Source organism: Rhinatrema bivittatum, chromosome 1, assembly GCF_901001135.1.
Source record: "Rhinatrema bivittatum chromosome 1, aRhiBiv1.1, whole genome shotgun sequence".
NCBI classification, from domain to species: domain Eukaryota; kingdom Metazoa; phylum Chordata; class Amphibia; order Gymnophiona; family Rhinatrematidae; genus Rhinatrema; species Rhinatrema bivittatum.
This window is the reverse complement of record NC_042615.1, coordinates 817,014,739-817,039,079: the sequence shown is the minus strand read 5'-3', so window position 1 is coordinate 817,039,079 and position 24,341 is coordinate 817,014,739. Positions and strand designations below refer to the sequence as shown.

The window sequence follows — 24,341 nt, the reverse complement described above, 5'->3', positions numbered from 1 at the left end:
GCCTTCTCATACTCTTTACCGTCACCCCTTCCCCTCAATTGACTCCGCGTTACGTCACGATCCTTCCCCTCGCCGGGATCTAAACCAACCACAGCGGAGTTGCTAGGCAGGATTAGCGTCGAAGTTTCCCCAACGCTCTCATTGGATGGCCTCGCCCGTTCCTCACCGTGTCTCCCGCCCCTCACCTTCCTCTCCAGCCAATCAGCGGCGGTTTGTGCGCCGCGAGGGCGCGCCAGCTCTTTCTCTTGTTTTTTTCTAATTGGTCGGCGCCGCTCCGCTTCCGATGACGCGTGGGGGGGCGGCGAAGCGGCGGCGTCGGTGTTGAGTGAGTCGGCAGCCTGCGAGCGAGCGCGCGCCTGCCTGCGACGGACGGACAGACGGTGAGGAGAGCGAGAGCGCCGCGAGGTCCTGCTGGTGACGCCGCCTCTGCCGAGGGGAGGAACGGATCGGAGCTCTCTGGCCGCGCGCTGCTTCTGGCTACGGCAGTGGGGCCGACATGGCTTCGGGCTCAGAGTAAGTGAAAAAAGCCGGTGGCGGCGGCGGAAACGGACGCTGCGGCCTTGCTGTGTTGGGGAGCTCCGTCTCCCGCTCTCTGTAACGCCCCCTCCCCCCCGGTGGTGGTCGTAAGATGTACACCTAGTTCCGGGCCTGGGTTTCGCCGGTAGGCCGCGGCCGAGGCCCGATTCCCCTGAGAAGCTAGGCGGCGAGGGCTCGGCTCTCTCCTCCGTTTGCTGTCCCGGGGCGTTGAGGTTGGAGACGACTCCCGAGCTCTTCCCGGCCGTGCGAAGGTTGAGGTGGCGGCCGGTAGAGGGCCGGGCCTCGTCCTCGGCTTAGTCATTCCTGCTGTGTCAGAGCAGGCCCAGCCCGGCCCACACTGCTCCGGCAGTGAGAAGGGGCAGCCTCTGTAAGAGGGGGGGGGGGGGGGACTCCTTGCACGGGAAGAAGTGGGGATGGGACCCCCCTGGTGCGCGCATGGAGGAAGTGTGGGGAGAAAGGGAACGCACCTGGGAGTAAGAGGGAGGGAGATCTTTGCATAGGAACTGTGAGGTGGGGGAGACATTGCCCACCTGTGCATCGGAGCGAGGTAAGGGAGAGGGGCAGATCACACATTGACCTGGGTTCTTGTGCGGGGATCTTCAAAGCTCTCGCTCTTGACTAAGTCTTATAATAATAAAATAATAAGTATCGTAATGGCCAAAACAGTGCAGCTCGAAGCTGTGTTAAGATAAAGTTTATTTATGGTTTTGTGCGCTGTATTCTGGTATGCTGTGGACAGCGTTTTGGATAAGCAGAAAAATAAAACTGAGAACGATTAGGAAATCCCCAGTCACACTTCTGTGCAGGCCAGGAACCCCACCCCTCCTTTTTTCCTGGATTTTACTGCATTATGTAAGAAGTGGTTTGACTTCGGTGAGTGTTTAGGGGACAGGAACAACTATCTAAGTCGTTTTCTCCTTGAAACGTGGACAAAAGACTGTGATAGCTAAAGGCCACAAACTAGTAGAACTCTGTTTACCTTGAGCAGCGTCTTGTTTCTAAAATCTGACAGAAGTTGGTAGATTGGCCAGACATTAAGCTGAAACAGCTTGTTAATGATTTTATTGGAAACTAGATTTTTTTTTTTTTTTTGCATTTAACTTCTACCTGTGTTACAGAACCATATTGACTGCTTCTGCTAGTTTGGTGAGAATGACAAGGTTTAGTTGCTAAGTTCTGAGGCCTGGTGTTTATCTGACAACCGAAGCTCGATGAACAAAGCAGTTTCCGAAAATGTAATCTAATAGCCCCATGCTTCATTTTGCTTTCACTTTTAGCTGCGTGATGCTGCAGAAAGTCTTGAGCCTGGCAGGAAGGCCTGATTCATCCAGCAAAGAAACATGGTCTTTTTGTAAAGCACACTGTAAATATTTGGTAAACTTGGAAATTTTTGAAGGTTTTCTGAATATATATTTTTCGCCACTCTCCATTTTTGTTAGTTTTGAAGTTGTTGGCTTGCTTTCTGAATACTTCAACTGCAGTACCACAGACCCCAGCTGATCTTTCATTTTACTTGTCTGTATCCAAGGATCCAGGTGGCTTATCCCAGGCTTTTTTGAGCTCCATTATAGTTGGCCTCCCAAGAGAGGTAGTGGAGACAATTCCATGCATTCACCACCCTTTCCATGAAGACATTTTTTCAGATGAAGTTGGAGGAAGGATGGTTCAGAAGAAAAATACTTCACTGAGTGGTAGCCAGCTGGAGTAGCTCTTCAGCAGAGATGGTGCGAAATCATTTTGTGACAGAATTTATACATGCTTGGAAAAGAGAGAGGGCGGTCACTGATAAGAATAGCATGTATACTAATTTATCCAAAATGTGTAAGGCAAGGGTGAGCATGCTTTTGGGGCCAAGGACCACATTTATGCCCTAGTCTGGATGGCTAGCCAATGAAAGAGGTGGACTCCCTGGAATTTAATCCAGAGGGTGCTGCCCTTGAAGTTTCAGCCAACAGAACTGTTCTAATCTCTTTATAATTTTCTGAACCTTTCTCAGTTCCATTATATCTTTTTGTGTTGTGGTGACCAGAATCACACACTTCTCTAGCAGTGGTCTCACCATGGAGCGGTACAGAAGTAGTATGACAGTTCTCAGTTTTATTCTGCATTCCTTTCCTAATAATTCCTAACAATCAGTCCGATAAAGAACGGTTCTTATACTGTAAGGGGTAGTAGTGCATGGAAAACGCGTGGCCAACCCCCCCCAAAACTAATAGCGCTCATCATATGCAAATGCATGTCGATGAGCCTATTAGTTATTCCCCCGGAATACTGAAAGTAAAGTGTGTGGCAAGCCGCACATTTTACTCTCAGAAATGAATGCCTGCACCAGGAAAAGTGTACAGAAAAGCAGAAAAAAACTGCTTTTCTGTATACCTTCCGACTTAATTTCATGGCGATGTTAAGTCAGAGGCACCAAAAATACTGGCGTCCGTTTTCCGCACCCATGGCTGTCAGCGGGTTCGACAACCGACGTCTGTAAACTTACGCATCTGTTGCTGGACCCGCTGACAGCTGCTGCTTCCGCTATTAAGGAGGCGCTAGGGATGCGCTAGTGTCCCTAGCGCCTTCTTATTAGCGCGCAGCCTCATTTGAATACAAAATCGCACTCCCAGGAGAGGTGCCTGGGTGCACGTCGGGAGAGTGGGTGTTCGACTCGGAGCGCAGGCTCTCCCACACTTCTTATTACATCGGCCTGTATGTTTGCTGCTGCCTTTTTTTTTTTTGACTGAGTTGAAGGTTTCAACTGTTGTCCATGATGATGCTTAGATCCTTTTCCTGAGTGGTGACCCCTAATATGGAACCTAACACTACAGTTTGGATTGTTTTTCCCTATGTGTATCACTTTGCACTTGGCCGTTTGGATGCCCAGTCTCATAAGACAATTTCTCACAATCTGCTTGTGATTTAACAGTTTGGAATAATTTGGTCATCTGCAAATTGATCACTTCACTCATAGTTCCCTTTTCCAGATCATTTATAAATATATTAAAGTCCTTGTCCCAGTACAGATCCGTAGGGCACTCCACTATTTACCTTCTTCCATTGAGAACACTGATCATTTAGTCCTAATATTTCCTGCCTTTAACTAGCTCACAATCTACAAGAGGACATTGCCTCCTATCCAGTGTTCTCTCTAAGAATTTGGTTGCTGTATGCAAAAGGTTTTGCTCATGAGTTAAAATTTTGGTTTAATTAACCTATGAGCATTTCTTTCTTTGATACAAAAAGCCTATTAATCTTATGTTCATAGCAATCCAGTCCTTAGAGGGAACATTATTTATTATTTATTTTATTTATTTATAGATTTTTCTATACCGGGGTACGTAAATAACATCACCTCGGTTTACATTCAAACAGTAATACAGCATTGCGCTTTACAATTTAACATGGTAACTGAACAAATACAATACAGTATATAACTATGTATTAAAAGAATATAAGCAATATATGAGAGATTGTGGCGGATAGGAAGAGTAGTTGAGGATACAGATCATTGATAGCAGCTTGCCACAACTTTCTCACGTGTACACATACTCTTGCATATTTGCTCTCATACACTTTCTTACATATATACTCATTTTCACAAAATCACTCTCATTCCTTTCATTCACTCCCTAGGCTCACGTACATGCTCATCTGAGTAACTGCAAAAACTTCACTGCTAAACTTTAAGTAACACACATCCCTGTAAAAAAAAAAAAAAAAAAAGACACTTTGAACCTTGCCATACCACATCGGCACTATCTCAGGACTTGAACAGCAGCAGCCTTATCTGTGACATGGCAGCAAAGCAAATACTATACCCTGCCCTAGAATACTAATACACCACCATGGGGTTAACAAACAAGCTGTACTGCTACAAAGCCCTACAGAAAAACTACATGCCAGCAGAAATATTGCACCTCGATTCACATACAGAACACAGATGGACCCTTACCTAATAGATAAGGGACTATAAATTAGAAACAAACACGTAGACACCAAAAAAATGGAAAGCTTGAGAAATCAGATTCTGAACAGTAGAAAGAATAAAATACAAATATGTAATTCACATTTCCAAAGATAACACATGCCAATCACTAAAAATTCAACTTTTTCTTTTATCTTTGTCTGATTTTATTTTCTAATCAGTTGGTACCAGGCTCTTTTTTTTTCCACATCCCTTTTCTTGGTATTTTACAAATTCCTTTTCGATCTTTTTTTTCCTGTGTTTTCTCTCCACCTGTCGTCTTTCCTTTCTTTCTCAAACACATACTCAGGCGCTCATTCTCATTCTTTATCTATCTCACACAGGCTCCTGCATGCAAGCTCCCGCTCTCACTCACATGCTCTCTCTCTCTACAAGGCCTCAACCTCTCTCAGCTCTCTCTACAAGGCCTCAACCTCTCTCAGCTCTCTCTACAAGGCCTCAACCTCTCTCAGCTCTCTCGACCTCCTCGGTGGCCCTGCCACAGACACTGCTCCTCCTTCCTGCTTGAGTGGCCCCGGCAGCGTAATTCTTCTGGGCTATACGGGCAGGAAGGAGGAGTACCCGGAGTTTCGGGACCTCTTTTTTTTTTCCCCCTTCATGCCATAATGGGATGGGCTCCACCATGGCCTTGCTGCTCTTCATACGCAGAGAGGTAAAAAGCTCTGCGCAGTCGCACACACGCCCAGCTTAGAGGGAACAGTACTCCTATCCCATCCTATTTGTTTGTAGACTTTTCTATACCGATATTAGTGGAGACGACATATCGGTTTACAGCAGAACTATAGAATGGAAATTACAATGAACAGGTATTGGGGGAGGGATTATAGAGGAACAAGGAAATAGCAAAGAGATAAAGAGAAACACGTGGGGCTGCTTGGGATAACAAGTTGTGAGAAGGACACATAAGCATCCCCTTCAAAAATGTAGCAGGTTAGTGAGTAGAATTCCCTTAGATGAATGCATGTTGGCTGTATCCATGTCTATATGTTCTGTAACTTTCTTGCCAGCACGTACATCAGGGTCATTGGAACCCAGGAGGTGGAGAACAAGAGTAAGAATATCAACTGGGCAGACAGATGGACCAATTGTTTATCTGCTTTTATTTACTATATTAATATATAGGCAAGGACAGCCAGGCAGACTTGGTGGACCAAACGGTTCTCATCTACTAACCTGTACTATGTAATTATTTCTAAAATAGCCTTTCTAGATTTTTTTTCTCCGTGCTGACACTAACATTTTTCTTTTAATTTGAAAATTTCCCTCCCTCAATCTCGTGTTTGAGCAGGGTTTGTACACTTCTTTCCTCAAACTTAATGGCAAAGAACCCAAACACCCTTTTAACTAGTTCTGAGTTTCTGAATATAGGTGGTGACTTAGCAGGTAATACTTTTTTGTCTCCCCTTAAACATAAGGGCTTGCTTACAAAGATTTTCTTCCATCTTCACAAAGGTGGAGAAGATCTAAGAATACAGATGAAATCTATCATGCACAAGTGTAAAGTGATGCACAGAAGGAGAAATCTCAAACTTCCTCGCTAGGCATTCACACTCAGGAAAAGGACCTTGGCGTTACTGTGAAGGGTATCTTGAAACCCATGACTTTGTGCACAGCGGTCCAATAGAATATTTAAATGATTGGAAAAGGAATAGACTAAAGCAGTGATTGTTATGCAACTGTATAGACCCCTGGTGTGACCACACCTTGAGTGGTCTTGGCAGTTCTGTTGCCTCATCTCAAAAAGAGAATAGAACTGGAAAAGGGCAACAAACATGGTAGCGAGCATGGCATTGTTCCTTTATGAATAGAGGATTAGTGGCATTTCAGTTTGGAGGAAATGTAACTGTAACTGCTAGCATTTTTAAAGAAAGTTTTCAGCGGATGAACATTGGAATTGTGGAATCTGTTGCTGGAGAATGTGATCAAGGCCAGTAGTAGATCTGAGGTTAAAAATGGTTAGGGAAATTTCTGGAAGACAGGACCAGGCAGACTTTGGGTTTGCCGTCTTTTTGCTGCAATGAATCTCCCCGTTAGGATCTGTTGGACTTTTTTTTCCAAGCAACTTGGTTTGGCCACTGTTGAAGACCATCAGAGTTCAATTGTCAGATATGGGTTTTATTGAAAAATTTTCCTTGAATTTTTTTTTTCCAGAAAAGTTTGTGATGTCCTAATGCCCAAATAGATTTGTCATCTGATTTGGCATGTTGACCTATAAATCTAGTATGTAAAAAGCCCACCCTAACTTCCCCTACTGTATCTCATCTGTCAGTGACCATTAGTCAGATCCAGATGGCATTTCCTGATGTTTTTCAGATGTAGAACATGAGGAATCTGAATTTATAAAAGATTTTAGTGCTGGTTGCATGGGGTATAGTGCTGTTACTGAGGCTCATCATGGCAGTCTCACATTTTGTATACTGTTTTGATAAAAAAAAAAGCTGCCCTTTTCAGTAACTTTCCTGTATTATGGTTCTTGCTATTATTCTAAGAGATTTGATTGATGCCTTACTTCAGAATGAATATTTTTACCATTTCTGTTGAAATTCAGTAATCTTAACAGTTTAATGTAATCAAAAATGTGCTGCTTTGAGCTAATTTCTAAGCACCTGTATTAAAGGTACTGTGCTTATTGCTGCTTAGTGTGTGTAACTTCTACATTCTGAACCATGAGTGGCTTATTTTTTAATAAAATTTATTTTGAATTGAACTGTTCTGAGAATTCCAGTTGAGGCTTTGGAGATGGATTGTTTCCTCATCTGCTACCAATGAGCAGTTTGAGAGTACCATATTTTTCTGCTTATGCAACAGGGTTTCTAAAACATTTAAAATCTTTTTTTTTTTAAACTATTGCTGTTCCCAAATGGTATTAGGTTCTGAAGGAATGTTTACTCTTGGGAGGTGAGAGATTTGTGTCGGGTAGTTGGACACTTGTAAAAAGTGAGGATGTGTCCTTCTCAGATTTTGTGATGACCTACGTTAGAATTAAAAGGCCTACCACAAAGTAAAAGTACTTCTACACAGAGTTCTTTCTGTAAGTGCATCTTCATGCCAGACTTGGCATGGGGGTCCTCTCGTGAAAGTGACTAGGCCACTTTAGTGACTTCGGAAGTGACACTGGGGAAGGGTTAAGAAGGGAAAGTGGGCCAGATGAAAAATGACACGTACAAAATCGTGCATTTGCAATGCAGAAATCCAAGGGCCAAATAGCTCTTCCCTTCCAAAATGCTAACTTTTAAACTAGATGGGAAAGCAGATAGCTGCTCATAAGCACATAGTTCGGAATGATCGGCATGGTGTTTCTTTTGAAGGGTAGTAACAAAACAGGGAAGTCAGAACATCCTGATAGAGAAGCTGCAATAAATACTGAAGTTGTCCAAATGCCTTTAAAGAGCAGACAGAGCAGAAAGACCCCAAATTACCCTGTCAACTGATGTGCAGGTTAATACAAACAAAAAAACATACTTTGAAATGTCTGTATATGCTAGAAGTTAACAAAAATAAGATGGGAGCACTGAGAGGAGAGGATCACCTTGCTGGTGGGCTGAAAGGAATCAGTAAGTTTTTGCTTGGGACATTTTTTTAAAAGTATTGGGGCAAAATTAACTATTTGAGAATATTATTTAGTGTGTTTGTGCTTAATAATCAGTAAGGCAGTGAATAAACAAGTTAGACTGTATTTTTAAATAGTCAATAAGGCAGCTAGTCAGCAGTAGGTAGTGTTTATTTTTAAAAGTCTGTAAGGCAGCTAGTAAGCAGAACTGAGTGTTTGTATTTAAAAAAACAAAAACAACCCCCCCCCCCCCCACCCAAAAAGTAGCCAGAAGCTAGAAATAAGCTAGGAGCAGTGCATACCTAAGAATTTTTTAGCTCAGGTGAGTTTTTAGTTACAGGTACTTGGACTACTTTTCTTATCATTGGATGCTCTATAATACAATCAGTCTAACTTCAGTTAGTTAGCCAGTATGACTCACTGCTCTCTTGATTAACAAATGTTGGTACCTATTCAAACCAAATCACACTACCTCAACACCTTTCCAAGGTGAGTAATTGAACTGAAATTTTCAACATTTTTATTAACTTATCCCTATCAATTAAAAAGCAGAATGAAAATACAAACAAAAAACAAACTTTGAAATGTTTGTATGCTAATGCCAGAAGTCTAAGTAGTAAGATGGGAGAATTAGAATGTATAGCAGTGAATGATGACAGACTTAATTGGCATCTCAGAGACATGGTGGAAGGAGGATATCCAATGGGACAGTGCTATACCGGGGTACAAATTATATCGCAATGACAGAGAGGAGCACCCGGGAGGCGGTGTGGTGCTTTATGTCCGGGATGGCAAAGAGTCCAACAGGATAAACATCCTGCATGAGACTAAATGCACAATTGAATCTTTATAGGTAGAAATCCCTTGTGTGTCGGGGAAGACTGTAGTGATAGGAGTATACTACCGTCCACCTGGTCAAGATGGTGAGACTGACAGTGAAATGCTAAGAGAAATTAGGGAAGCTAACCAATCTGGTAGAGCAGTAATAATGGGAGATTTCAATTACCCCAATATTGACTGGGTAAATGTATCATCGGGACACGCTAGAAAGATAAAGTTCCTGGATGGAATAAATGATAGCTTTATGGAGCAATTGGTTCAGGAACAGACGAGAGAGGGAACAATTTTAGATCTAATTCTCAGTGGAGAACAGGATTTGGTGAGAGAGGTAACGGTGGTGGGGCTGCTTGGCAATAGTGATCATAATATGATCAAATTTGAATTAATGACTGGAAGGGGGACAGAAAGCAAACACACGTGCTAAACTTTCAAAAGGGAAACTTTGATAAAATGAGAAGAATAGAAAAAAACTGAAGAGCAGCTACAAAAGTAAAAAGTGTGCAAGAGGCGTGGTCATTGTTATAAAAAAAAAAAACAAACCCCATCCTAGAAGCACAATCCAGATGTATTCCACACATTAAGAAAGGTGGAAAGAAGGCAAAACGAATACCGGCATGGTTAAAAGGGGAGGTGAAAGAAGCTATTTTAGCCAAAAGATCTTCATTCAAAAATTGGAAGAAGGATCCAACAGAAGAAAATAGGATAATGCATAAATGTTGGCAAGTTAAAGTAAGACATTGATAAGACAGGCTAAGAGAGAATTTGAAAAGAAGTTGGCTGTAGAGGCAAAAACTCACAGTAAAAACTTTTATAGAAACATAGAAATGACGGCAGAAGAAGACCAAATGGCCCATCCAGTCTGCCCAGCAAGCTTCCCTCATTTTTTCTCTCATACTTATCTGTTTCTCTTAGCTCTTGGTTCTAATTCCCTTCCACTCCCACCATTAATGTAGAGAGCGGTGATGGAGCTGCATCCAAGTGAAATATCTAGCTTGATTAGTTAGAGGTAGTAGGGGTAGTAACCGCCGCAATAAGCAAGCTACACCCATGCTTATTTGTTTTTACCCAGATTATGTTATACAGCCCTTATTGGTTGTTTATCTTCTCCCCTGCCGTTGAAGCAGGGAGCTATGCTGGATATGCATGAGGTATCAGTTTTTTTCTTCTCCCCTGCCGTTGAAGCAGAGAGCTATGCTGGATATGCATCGAAAGTGAAGTATCAGGCACATTTGGTTTGGGGTAGTAACCGCCGTAACAAGCCAGCTACTCCCCGCTTTGTGAGTGTGAATCCTTTTTTCTTCTCCCCGCCGTTGAAGTTATGCTGGATATGCGTGAAGTATCAGTTTTTCTTTTCCCCTGCCGTTGAAGCAGAGAGCTATGCTGGAAATTCGTGATGTATCAGTCTTTCTCCCATGCCGTTGAAGCAGAGAGCCATGCTGGATATGCGTCGAGAGTGAAGTATCAGGTACATTTGGTTTGGGGTAGTAACCGCCGTAACAAGCCAGCTGCTCCCCGCTTTGTGAGTGCGAACCCTTTTTTCTTCTCCCCTGCCGTTTAAGCAGAGAGCTCTGCTGGATGTGTGAAGTAACAGTTTTTCTTCTCCCCTGCTGTTGAAGCAGAGAACTATGCTGGATATGCATTGAAAGTGAAGTATAAGAATGGAGTGATCAAGCTAGTTGAAAGGCATCAGGAATAGAGGAAGGTGGAGGTAGTAATTTGGTTATTTGGTTTGGGGTAGTAACCGCCGTAACAAGCCAGCTACTCCCGTCTTTGTGAGTGCAAATCCTTTTTTCCACATTTCCTCTTGCTGTTGAAGCTTAGAGTGATGTTGGAGTCACAGTAACCATGTGTATGTTTATTGAATAAGGGTATTGTCTCCAGGCAGTAGCCATCATTCTGGCGAGTCACCTACTCTTCATTGGCGGCCCTCTTGACTTTATGGATCCACAGTGTTTATCCCACGCCCCTTTGAAGTCCTTCACAGTTCTGGTCTTCACCACTTCCTCCGGAAGGGCATTCCAGGCATCCACCACCCTCTCCGTGAAGAAATACTTCCTGACATTGGTTCTGAATCTTCCTCCCTGGAGCTTCAAATTGTGACCCCTGGTTCTGCTGATTTTTTTCTTATGGTAAAGGTTTGTCGTTGCCTTTGGATCATTAAAACCTTTCAAGTATCTGAAAGTCTGTATCATATCACCTCTGCTCCTCCTTTCCTCCAGGGTGTTCATATTTAGATTCTTCAATCTCTCCTCGTACGTCATGCGATGAAGATCCTCCACCTTCCTGGTCGCCCTTCTCTGTACCGCTTCCATCTTGTCTTTGTCTTTTTGTAGATACGGTCTCCAGAACTGAACACAGTACTCCAGGTGAGGCCTCACCAAGGACCTGTACAAGGGAATAATCACTTCCCTTTTCTTACTCGATATTCCTCTCTCTATGCAGCCCAGCATTCTTCTGGCTTTTGCTATCGCCTTGTCGCATTGTTTCGCAGACTTCATATCATTAGACACTATCACCCCAAGGTCCCTCTCCTGCTCCGTGCACGTCAGCCTTTCCCCCCCCATCGAATACAGTTCATTCGGATTTCCGCTCCCCATATGCATGACTTTGCACTTCTTGGCATTGAATCTCAGCTGCCATATCTTCGACCACTCTTCCAGTTTCCTTAGATCCCGTCTCATTCTCTCCACTCCTTCCGGCATGTCCACTCTGTTGCAGATCTTAGTGTCATCCGCAAAAAGACAAACCTTACCTTCTATCCCGTCCGCAATGTCGCTCACAAAGATATTGAACAGGACCGGTCCCAACACCGATCCTTGCGGTACACCACTTAAAACCGCTCTCTCTTCAGAGAAGGTTCCGTTTACCATCACACATTGTCTTCTGTCCGTCAACCAATTTGCAATCCAGGTCACCACCTTGGCACTCACTCCCAAGCTTCTCGTTTTATTCACCAGTCTCCTGTGCGGAACCGTATCAAAAGCTTTGCTGAAATCCAAGTATATGACATCGAGCGCTCTTCCTTGATCCAATTCCTTGATCCGAAGCAGAAAGCCTGTGAGGGAGTCATTTGGACCGTTAGATGATCGAGGGGTTAAAGGGGCACTTAGAGAAGATAAGGCCATCACGGAAAGATTAAATGATTGGAGAAGGTTTTCATGGGTAATGATTCAGATGGACTGAACCAAATCACGGTGAATCTAGAAGATGTGGTAGACCCGATAGACAAACTGAAGAGTAGTAAATCACCTTGTCCGGATGATATACACCCCAGAGTTCTGAAGGAACTAAAAAATGAAATTTCAGACCTATTAGTAAAAATTTGTAACCTATCATTAAAATCATCCATTGTACCTGAAGACTGGAGGATAACTAATGTAACTCCCATATTTAAAAAGGGCTCCAGGGGCGATCCGGGAAACTACAGACCAGTTAGCCTGACTTCAATGCCAGGAAAAATAGTGGAAAGTGTTCTAAACATCAAAATCACAGAACATATAGAAAAACATGGTTTAATGGAACAAAGTCAGCATGGCTTTACCCAAGGCAAGTCTTGCCTCACAAATCTGCTTCACTTTTTTGAAGGAGTTAATAAACATGTGGATAAAGGTGAACCGGTAGATGTAATGTACTTGAATTTTCAGAAGGCGTTTTACAAAGTTCCTCATGAGAGGCTTCTAGGAAAAGTAAAAAGTCATGGGATAGGAAGCGATGTCCTTTCATGGATTACAAACTGGCTAAAGACAGGAAACAGAGTAGGATTAAATGGACAATTTTCTCAGTGGAAGGGAGTGGGCAGTGGAGTGCCTCAGGGATCTGTATTGGGACCCTTACTTTTCAATATATTTATAAATGATCTGGAAAGAAATAAGACGAGTGAGGTAATCAAATTTGCAGATGATACAAAATTGTTCAGAGTAGTTAAATCCAAGCAGATTGTGATAAATTGCAGGAAGACCTTGTGAGGCTGGAAAATTGGCCATCAAAATGGCAGATGAAATTTAATGTGGATAAGTGCAAGCTGATGCATATAGGGAAAAATAACCCATGCTATAGTTACACAATGTTAGGTTCCATATTAGGTGCTACCACCCAAGAAAGAGATCTAGGCATCATAGTGGATAACACTTTGAAATTGTCGGTTCAGTGTGCTACAGCAGTCCAAAAAGCAAACAATGTTGGGAATTATTAGAAAGGGAATGGTGAATAAAATGGAAAATGTCATAATGCCTCTATCGCTCCATGGTGAGACCGCACCTTGAATACTGTGTACAATTCTGGTCGCCGCATCTCAAAAAAGATATAATTTATTTTATTTATTTTATTTATTTAAGGTCTCTTTTATACCGACATCCGTTGACACATCGCATCGGTTTACAAAAAACAAAAACATTTGGGCAGAGCCCTTACATATAACAGCGGAACAAGGTTAACTTTTGGGCGGGGCCCTTACAGTAATAGCGATGGAGAAGGTACAGAGAAGGGCTACCAAAATAAGGGGAATGGAACAGCTCCTCTATGAGAAAAGACTAAAGAGGTTAGTACTTTTCAGCTTGGAGAAGAGATGGATGAGGGGCGATATGATAGAGGTTTTTAAAATCATAGAAAGACTAGGGGGGCACTCCATGAAGTTAGCATGTGGCACATTTAAAACTAATCAGAGAAAGTTCTTTTTCACTCAAAGCACAATTAAACTCTGGAATTTGTTGCCAGAAGATGTGGTTAGTGCAGTTAGTATAGCTGTGTTTAAAAAAGGATTGGATAAGTTCTTGGACGAGAAGTCCATTACCTGCTATTAAGTTGACTTAGAAAATAGCCACTGCTATTACTAGCAACGGTAACATGGAATAGACTTAGTTTTTGGGTACTTTCCAGGTTCTTATGGCCTGGATTGGCCACTGTTGGAAACAGGATGCTGGGCTTGATGGACCCTTGGTCTGACCCAGTAAGGCATGTTCTTATGGAAGAGAATGTATAGCACTGAATGAATTGGTAGATATAATTGGTGTCTCAAAGACCTGGTGGAAGGGGATAACCATTGGGACAAATTTATATCACAATAAGATCAAATTGGTGATGGGTTGGTGATATGTGAGTCAGGATAAGTTCTTCAGGAAACTAAAGTCAATGATGAATCTATGGCTAGAAATTTCATGTGAGAAGGGGAGGCCAGAATGAACACACATGATGAAATGCTAAATTAGGGAACCTAACAAAATTAGCAACACAATGGGTGAATTCAATTAACAAGTATTGGATAAATGTCACAGGACATGCCAAGGAAAAGTTTCTAGATGACATACGTGACTGCTTCATGGCGCAGATGGTACAAGAACTGAGGAGGAGCAATTTTTAGACCTAATCCTTAGATCTGTGAGTTATGTAAACCAGCGTGATGTTCTCATGAACGTCGGTATAAAAAAGTTCATAAATAAATCATTGAATTTGATGCAAGAGTAAATGTGTTGGGGGCCACTTGGCAATAGTAATCATTAACATGATCAAATTTAACTTGCTAACTGGAAGGAGGACACTAAGGCAATATTTAACTTTCTAAAGGGAGTCTGATAAAATGAGGAAAATGGTTAAAAAAAATAAACTAAAAGTAATTGCAGAGGTTAAGAATTTGGCAGGCATGGATGTTTAAATATATCCCCTTGGAAGCTGACTAGATGTATTCCATGCATTAAAGGTGGAAGAAATGCTAAACTGCCTGCACGGTTAAAAGGTTAGGTGAGAGAGGGTATTCTAGGCAAAAGATCATCCGTCAAAAAAAGGGACAAGGATCCAAATGAAGAAAATAAGCTGGCAAGTTAAATGCAAAGCATTGCTAAGGAAGGCAAAGATGATTTGAAAATAAGCTTGCTGTGGAAGCAAAAATTCATAACAACTTTCAGGCACTTTCAAAGCAAAGAGCCTGCGAGGGAGTCTGGACCATTAGCTGATCAAGGGGTAAAAGGGGCACTAAGAAAAGACAAGGCCATAGCGGAGAGAGTAAATTAATTTTGTTTCAGTCTTTACTGAGGAAGTTGTAAGGCATATACCCATGCCAGAACTGATATTGAAAAATGATTCAAAGAAACTGCCTGGATTTGTTTCAATCTGGAAGATTTGATAGGGAAAATTAACAAACTAAAAAGTAGCAAATCACCTGGACCAAATGGTATACATCTTAGTGCTGAAAGAATTGAAAAATGAAATTGCAAACCTTCTATTAATAATCTGTAAGCTATCATTAAAATCAGCTACAGTACCTGAAGATTGGAGGGTGGCTTATTTAATGCCAATTTTTAAAACTGGTTCTAGGAATGATCAGGAAACTACAGACCAGTGCGCCTGCTGTCAGTGCCTGGAAAATTGGTTGAAACTATTATAAAGAACAAAATTACTGACCGACTAGATTAGTCATAGTTTCATGGGACAAAGCCAACATGGATTTAGCCAAGGGAAGTCTCACCTCACCAACCTGCTACATTATTTTGAAGGTGTGGATAAAATGATAAATCCTTAGATGTACCACCACAAGGGGATTGGAATACTTTTCTGAAGTTAAATAAAAAGCTCATTCATATGGAATTGCATGCTATGACCCTTTTAGAGTATTGCCATGTTAAAAGAATCCCAAGAGGGTTAAGAATTATGAAGGAACCCACATTTTTTGAGGAAAATTAATTTGTAACTCGATGGAATGCGGTATAAAGCAAATGTCTATGATCTAATGCTGTTAACTTTTTCTTTTATTAAGGATTATATACCATCTATTAAACAAGGAGTTGAATGTTATTCAGAAAGCTTTTCCTAAAGATATGTATGATCTGCAAAAACAGTTGGATGTGTTTAGATCTGAAACTCAGAATACGTTTTATAGAGATGAAAAGGATTATTCTTCAGGTTGTGTATCCTTGGATGCAGAAGGGTAGGAAAAGTTATGGTAAAAAGAAAAACTTTTCATCTGCTGAGCCTTCAGATAATGAAAATATTCCAATAGGCAATGCCTCTTTAGCAAAAAAAAAAAAAGTGCCCTTTAATATTCCTTTGAAGAATAATTGGTTTATTAATCCAAATGAGAATATAAGTGATAGGGGTCCTTTTTTGAGGTCACATACAATCTGGGGATGGTGAACGTTTTTTTCACAGAGGGTATTACAACCGGCAAAAACGCCACTGAAAGAATGCAGTATTAGGGAACATAGTTCAACAGTCTGTATGTAATTTATCCTCCAAGGTGTTGTCTCCATATATGCTGTCCTTACGGAATAAAAGGTTTCTTTTATACTGACTGAAAAATGATGCTTTTACCACTCTGTTGGAACTCCACAAGTTTTTTAGGCGTATTAGATTTTTTTTTGGTCCTAAAGAACAAGCTATGGATCGTCAGTCCAAGTTATATAGAGCTTTATCTTGGACTCCTACGGAACCACCTCATCCACTGGTTATTGTGTTTGAATTGTTGGTATTACGTGACTTGGAGGTGTTGGAAAATGACAAGGAGAGAGTCAAATTTAATCTATCTAGGGAAGAATTTTTCTCCCAGGACAAGCAGGATGGTAGTCTTCACAGATGGGTGACAGCAGATGGAGCCCTATCATAGAATACTTTTGTCACAGTTTCTAGAACTTTGACTGGCACACTCTGCATGCCCAGCATGCTACTAACCCTGAGGCCACACGGGGCCCCCCTTCAGTCTCTTCTTTTTCTGCACAGCAGTTGCCTCGCTGTTCTTAGAACTGTGTGAGTTTTCCTCATATCTTCCTTACGGAAATTTTTGACGTCTATCTTTGTTCTTCACCCCGACACCGGGGTCCCCCATCGCGCTTCAACTCCACTTCAGCGAGTTATTCCACGCTTGAATGGTCGGTTCCCGTTTATTCACCTCACGGTGACAGACAACCACTGACTGCATGTTGCCTATTTTTTACCATGGCGACAGGTTTTAGGAAGTGTCCTGAGTGCCCACTGACAATGTCCATAACGGACCTGCACATCTTGCCTTGGGCCTTCCCATGACATCCAGTGCCCGCACCCCGTACGCTAGGGTTGGCCCTCTCTTCTTGACCCAGACACCCCCCTGGTGAGGAAGAGGGCCCCTATGACCTTTGGGAAGACACATCATCTGACCATTCCTCGGAGGTTTCCAAGGAACTGCTATCAGAGCCTTCTCCCCCAGAGGAGAGATGCCGATTTCCCACCTCCCTGAAGACCTCTCCTTTGCTAGCTTTGTAAAGGAGATGGCAGAGACAATACCCTTCCAACTTGCAACAGAGGAAGATGCCCACCACAATATGTTGGAGGTCCTACAATTTGTGGATGCTCCAAAAGAGATCATGGCCATCCTAGTCCATGAGGTCCTTCTCATGGACTAGGATGGCCATGGAAGCACAGTCTCTGGGAGCATCCAGGTACTGTGCTTCCGGTCAATAAAAAGACCGATGCTACTTACCTAGTGCACAAGCCCTGGGTTTTCAGAAAAGTCAGTTACCCCACCAGTCGGTGGTGATAGTATCAGCCCAGAAGAAAGCCAAGAGAACCCGCCCTCATTCCTCTGCTCCTCCGGGTAAAGACTAAAGAGCTCTAGATGCCCTTGGTCGGTGGGTTTTTTAAGGGTCTATGCTGGTTGCTCGCATATCAGCATACCAGCTTTATGTGACCCAGAATAATCAAAACCTCTGGAAAGAAGTCCGAGTTTTCGGAAACCCTGCCACAGCAGTTTAAGGAGGGCCTGGACTCCATACTCTCAAAAGGCACTGGAGGGCAGAAAACGTGAGGGTGGCTTATGATGCTTTCGAAACGGCCTCAAGAATCTCAGCAACTGGCATAAGTGCCTGATGCTGGGCCTGGTTTAAGGCCTCAGACCTTCGTCCTGAGGTGCAAGATAAATTGGAAGACTTCCCCTGTACAGGAGAGAACTTATTTGGAGACAAATTCCGTGACGCAGTGGCCTAACTCAAAGATCATCATGAGACCCTGCGCCAGCTGTCTGCTACCACTGAAGCCCGCTCAACAGCCCATTGAGGTCCACATAGGGACTCTAGGAAACAATTCTACAAGCCATGGAGATACTACCATGCTCATTCAGCTCGGCCCTCTCAAAGAGGCCATCCTTGCCAACAAAGATTACCTAGGGCACAGCCTGCTCCCCAACCTAGCCCTGCAGCAGGGTTTTGAGACTCATCCAGAGAGCACAAATCAGCTCCCCCTACCCGCTCTTGCCAACCTGCTTGTCGGAGGTAGTCTGTGCAGTTTTGCCAAGATTTGGCTACCAATCACCACCGACGGATGGGTATTGTCCATCATAGCCCACGGTAACCGTCTCAGTCTTCTCGCAGTACCACCAGACTACCCACCTTCTCCGGCATGGAGTCTGATCGATCACACTACGACCCTCAAGTCAGAACTCTTGGCCCTTCTACAGTCCAGAGCCATGGAATCGGTTCCCTGGGCCCAGTGGGGCCAAGGGTTCTAGTCCCACTATTTTCTCATCCCAAAAAAGTCAGACTGCTTCCGTCCCATTCTCGAACTTCGGGCCTTAAACAGGTTCCTACGCAAAGAGCGGTTCAGAATGATGTCCTTGGGCACCCTTCTCCCGCTGCTGCAGCAGGGGGAATGGCTCTGCTCTCTGGATCTACAGGATGCTTACGCAAATATCACGATTTTTCCACCCCATCGCAAATATCTGTGGTTCATCATCCCTTCCAGTAGAGGGTTCTCCCCTTTGGGCTCGCCTCCGCACCCCGGGTGTTTACAAAGTGCCTGGCAGTTGTCGCAGCACATCTGCGCCGAGACGGCATATATGTCTTCCCATATCTGGGCGATTGGCTCATAAAAAGCTCGTCCAAAGAGGGGGGCCCTTCATTCCCTCTACTTGACTCTGCAATTCCTTCAGTCACTGGGGTTCCTAGTCAATTACCCGAAATCCTATTTGACTCAGTCTCAACAACTGTCATTCATCAGGGCAGACCTGGATACGACTTTGGCCAAGGCGTTCCTCCCCAACAAACACATAGCTGCCCTATCCAACCTGGCTGCCAATAGCGGACGACCTCTGCTCACCTGCTCCTCAGGTTGCTTGGTCACATGGCATCGTCGGTCCACGTCACCCTAATGGCCCGCCTAGCCATGAGTCACCCAGTGGATCCTCCATTCCCAGTGGCACCAAGCCTCTCGAACTCTCGGCACAGGTCCACATAACCACTCCACTCTTTCTCGCCTGGTGGATGCAGAAGTCGAACTTAAGAAAAGAGCTTTCTTTTCAGCCTCCAGCTGCTCAAATAACTTTGACCACCGATGCCTCCAGCCTAGGCTGGGGCACCCATGTCAACGACCTGCACACACAAGGAATGTGGTCAAGAGCTGAGGCAGCCTGCCAGATCAACTTCCTGGAACTCTGGGCGATGCGGTACGCCGTCTACGCATTTCAGGACTGCCTGTCCCAACAAAATCATCCTGATCCAGACTGACAACCAGGTAGCCACGTGGTACCTGAACAAGCAGGGGGGCACAGGCTCTTACCTGCTCTGCCAAGAGGCGGCACAGATTTGGGTCTGGGCCCTGTCACGTTCCATGCTCCTTCAAGCCACCTACCTGGCAGGCAATCAGAATGTAGTGGCGGACTGCCTCAGCTGGCCATTCCAACCCCATGAGTGGTCCCTGACCTCTCATGGGGTAGCGACCAGGATCTTCTGCCGGTGGGGTCAGCCGGACATCGTTCTCTTTGCGTACCCGCAGAACCACAAGGTGGACAGATTCTGCTCCCTACAGAGGGACTGCAGGAAACCAGCTGTGGATGCCTTCGCCCACTCCTGGAGTGTGGGCCTGCTATGTGTACCCTTTGATTCTGCTAATAACCAAGACTCTCTTGTGAAGCTGCAGCAGGACCAAGGCTCCATGATCCTCATAGGCCCGCATTGGCTGCGATCTCTGTACAGAAAGACTAAATGAATTCTTTGCTTCCGTGTTTACTAATGAGGATGTTGGGGAGATACCAGTTCTGGAGATGGTTTTCAGGGGTGATGAGTCAGACGAACTGAACGAAATCACTGTCAACCTGGAAGATGTAGTAGGCCAGATTGACAAACTAAAGAGTAGCAAGTCACCTGGACCGGATGGTATGCATCCTAGGGTACTAAAGGAACTCAAAAATGAAATTTCTGACCTGTTAGTTAAAATTTGTAACCTATCATTAAAATCATCCATTGTACCTGAAGACTGGAGGGTGGCCAATGTAACCCCAATATTACCAGGGGTAACTATAGACCAGTGAGCCTAACTTCAGTGCCGGGAAAAATAGTGGAAACTATCCTCAAGATCAAAATTGTAGAGCATATAGAAAGACATGATTTAATGGAACACAGTCAACATGGATTTACCCAAGGGAAGTCTTGCCTTACAAACCTGCTTCATTTTTTTGAAGGGGTTAATAAACATGTGGATAAAGGTGAACCGGTAGATGTCGTATATTTGGATTTTCAGAAGGCGTTTGACAAAGTCCCTCATGAGAGGCTTCTACGAAAACTAAAAAGTCATGGGATAGGAGGCGATGTCCTTTCGTGGATTACAAACTGGATAAAAGACAGGAAACAGAGTAGGACTAAATGGTCAATTTTCCCAGTGGAAAAGGGTAAACAGTGGAGTGCCTCAGGGATCTGTACTTGGACCGGTGCTTTTCAATATATATATAAATGATCTGGAAAGGAATACGACAAGTGAGGTTATCAAATTTGCAGATGATACAAAATTATTCAGAGTAGTTAAATCACAAGCAGACTGTGATACATTACAGGAGGACCTTGCAAGACTGGAAGATTGGGCATCCAAATGGCAGATGAAATTTAATGTGGACAAGTGCAAGGTGTTGCATATAGGGAAAAATAACCCTTGCTGTAGTTACACGATGTTAGGTTCCATATTAGGAGTTACCACCCAAGAAAGAGATCTAGGCGTCATTGTAGATAATACATTAAAATGGTCGGCTCAGTGTGCTGCAGCAGTCAAAAAAGCAAATAGAATGTTAGGAATTATTAGGAAGGGAATGGTTAATAAAACGGAAAATGTCATAATGCCTCTATATCGCTCCATGGTGAGACCACACCTTGAATACTGTGTACAATTCTGGTCGCCTTATCTCAAAAAAGATATAGTTGCAATGGAGAAGGTACAGAGAAGGGCAACCAAAATGATAAAGGGGATGGAACAGCTCCCCTATGAGGAAAGGCTGAAGAGGTTAGGGCTTTTCAGCTTGGAGAAGAGATGGCTGAGGGGGGATATAATAGAGGTCTTCAAGATTATGAGAGGTCTTGAACGAGTAGATGTGACTCGGTTATTTACACTTTTGAATAATAGAAGGACTAGGGGGCATTCCATGAAGTTAGCAAGTAGCACATTTAAAACTAATCTGAGAAAGTTCTTTTTCACTCAACGCACAATAAAGCTCTGGAATTTGTTGCCAGAGGATGTGGTTAGTGCAGTTACTATAGCTGGGTTCAAAAAAGGTTTGGATAAGTTCTTGGAAGAGAAGTCCATTAACTGCTATTAATCAAGTTTACTTAGGGAATAGCCACTGCTATTAATTGCATCAGTAGCGTGGGATCTTCTTGGTGTTTGGTTAATTGCCAGGTTCTTGTGGCCTGGTTTGGCCTCTGTTGGAAACAGGATGCTGGGCTTGATGGACCCTTGGTCTGACCCAGCATGGCAATTTCTTATGTTCTTATGGGCACCTCGCTCAATCTTCATCCTGCAGGATCAGGGCAGACTTTGCCTCCCGAACCTCCGGTCCCTGTCCCTGACTGCATGAATGTTGAAAGCCTGATTCTCCAGTCTCTCAACTTTTCTGCTAATGTCTTGCAGGTCCTAGTAGCTTCGCGAAAGCCTTTCACACAGAAGTCATATCTGGCGAAGTGGAAGTGGTTCTCCTCATGGTGTGCACAAGAAGCCTTTGACCCCTTCTCTTGCCCCACGCCGAGGCTTTTGGACTACCAGCTTGATCAGGGTACATCTGAGTGCCATTAGCGCATACCACCGAAGGTGGGCAACATTCCAGTCTCTGTGCAGTCCTTAATTGGGTGCTTCATGAGAGGCTTACTGCAGCTAAAGCCTCCGCTACGTCCTCCTGTTGTGGTGTGGGACCTCAACATTGTGTTGAAATGGCTTGTGCGGCTTCCGTTTGAGCCCCTGTGCTCCTGCGAGTTCAAGCACCTCACTTGGAAAGTCCTCTTCCTTGTGGCGGTTACTTCTGCTCGCAGAGTCAGTGAGCCCCAGGCCCTGGTAACCTATCCGCCTTACACAAGGTTCTTCCACGGCAGGGTGGTACTGCGCACTCGCCCCAAGTTCCTGCCTAAGGTAGTGACGGACTTCCTCATAAATCAGTCCATTGTTTTGCCCACTTTTTTCCGAGGCCATGCTCACACCCAGGTGAGCGGGCTCTGCATACCTTGGACTGCAAGCGTGCTCTCGCCTTTTATTTAGAGCACACAGGCAGTCCACCCATGTCTGTCTCTTTCGATAAGACTAGACTTGGAGTTGCGGTGGGCAAGCAGACCCTCTCTAATTGGTTGGCGGACTGTATTGCTTTCTGCTACCAGCAAGCAGGCCTTCCGCTAGAGGGCCGAGTGAAAGAGTACTCGGTGAGGGCCATGGCAGCATCAGTGGCACACTTCCAGGCAGTCCCTATTTCTGAAATCTGCAAGGCCGCGATATGGAGTTCCCTTCACACTTTCGCAGCCCATTACTGTCTGGATAAGGACAGCGTCTTTTGCCAGTCTGTCCTCCGTAATCTGTTTCCAGTTTAACAACCCAACTCTTCCTGCCTCGGGACCCATCTGGTGTTCAGGCTTGACCCATTGTTGCCAACTGCACCCCTCTTGTGCTTGTTGCATGTTATTGGGTGTCTGTTGGTCCAGGGTGTTCCGGAAGCAGCCTGCAGCTTGCTATTCACCCATCTGTGAGGACTACAATCCTGCTTGTCCTTGGAGAAAGCAGAGTTGCTTACCTGTAACAGGTGTTCTCCCAGGACATCAGGATATTAGTGCTCACGAAACCCGCCCTCCACCCTGCGGATTTAGGTTCGCTTTCATTTTATTTATAAATATTTATTTATAAATAATACTAATGTATACACAGTATTGGATCATGATTAGACTACAAGAAAACAAGGTGATATTAAGCGCATTTTAGGTCTAGCCTTAAAAGCCCATACCATCATGGTTAAGGAATAACGTTTTCTTTATGAACCTCATCCAACTGTCACTTATTTTTATATAGTGCCAAAAATACATACATCTGACTGCTCCCCCAGGCAGGCCCATCGTTTCAGGGATAAGGTCTGTATTTGAACTTATTGCTAAATTTGTGGATGTTTTATTGCAACCATTGGTGGTTAAATGCCCCTTATATGTGAGAGATTCAACTCATTTTATACAGGCTTTGGATACCTTAGGGTATACACGCATTGATAACTTATTGGTTACTGCAGATATTACTTCACTATAATACAAGTATACATCAGGATGGGGCCTTGTACTTTGTACACAAATCTATAGAAGAGTTAGGGGTTTTGGATAATTGTCATGAGTTGGTTATGAAATTGGCCACGATTGTTATCACGCAGTTATTTTTCTTTTAAATCCTTGATTTATCATCAGATGAAGGGTATCCCTATTGGATCTCCCCTAGCTCCGTGTATAGCTGGGTTATATGTGGCACATTTTGAAGCAACATTCATTTATTCTTTTTTCCAGCATATGATTTTGGCGTGTCATCAGATTTGTTTTTCCTTTGGCTCCGAGCTTTGAACTATGGATTAATGGTTTGGACTGTAATTTGGAATTTATATTTCAAAATCATGATACCAATATTCCATTTTTAGATATGACCACATACAAAGAGGGTAGTTCACGTAGCACGTCTGTTTATTGGAAACTGACAGGAACAATGTGTTGCATTTTCAGAGTTTCCACCATTGTCACATTAAAGAAAGTATACCGTGTGGTCAGTTTTTAAGATACCGCCATTTATGTTCTTCGGTTTCTGTATATAAACACTGTGCCAAAGAGCTGACAACTAGATTTATTAATTGAGGTTATCCATCTGGACGTATTAAAAGCTCTTTTAAACATGGGTTGTATGCTAATCAGAATCTATTGCTTAAGACTGAAAAGGCTCCGATTACTCGTAGTATTTGTACTTTGCATTATTCATCCCGTATGACCAATGTAAAACACATTATACAAAATCATGGTCTTTTTAGAAACATTACCATCTTTTGTGGATAAACCCATTTTTTCATCAAGAAAGGTTGGAATTTGAGACAGATTGGTTAGTGGTATGTCCACTTCTAGGGATCAGGGTGGAGAGAGAGGTCAAATTCAGTGTGCGGGATGTTCAGTTTGTGATAATGTTTTGGTGATTCATTGTTTTAATCATAAGAATTTGCAGCATCCATATGGT

At 43.6% G+C, this 24,341-nt stretch overlaps 1 protein-coding gene across 1 annotated transcript in view; it reads left to right on the top strand.

The window, feature by feature from the left end:
* Window positions 1-270: 270 nt before the first annotated feature.
* The window catches only part of VCP (valosin containing protein), a 98,302-nt gene continuing 74,231 nt past the window's right edge, over window positions 271-24,341 (top strand). Inside the window, exon 1 of the mRNA XM_029581657.1 lies at window positions 271-513. Coding sequence (XP_029437517.1) covers window positions 497-513 — 17 coding nt within the window. The 5' untranslated portion in view covers window positions 271-496. The remainder of the gene's footprint in view (window positions 514-24,341) is intronic.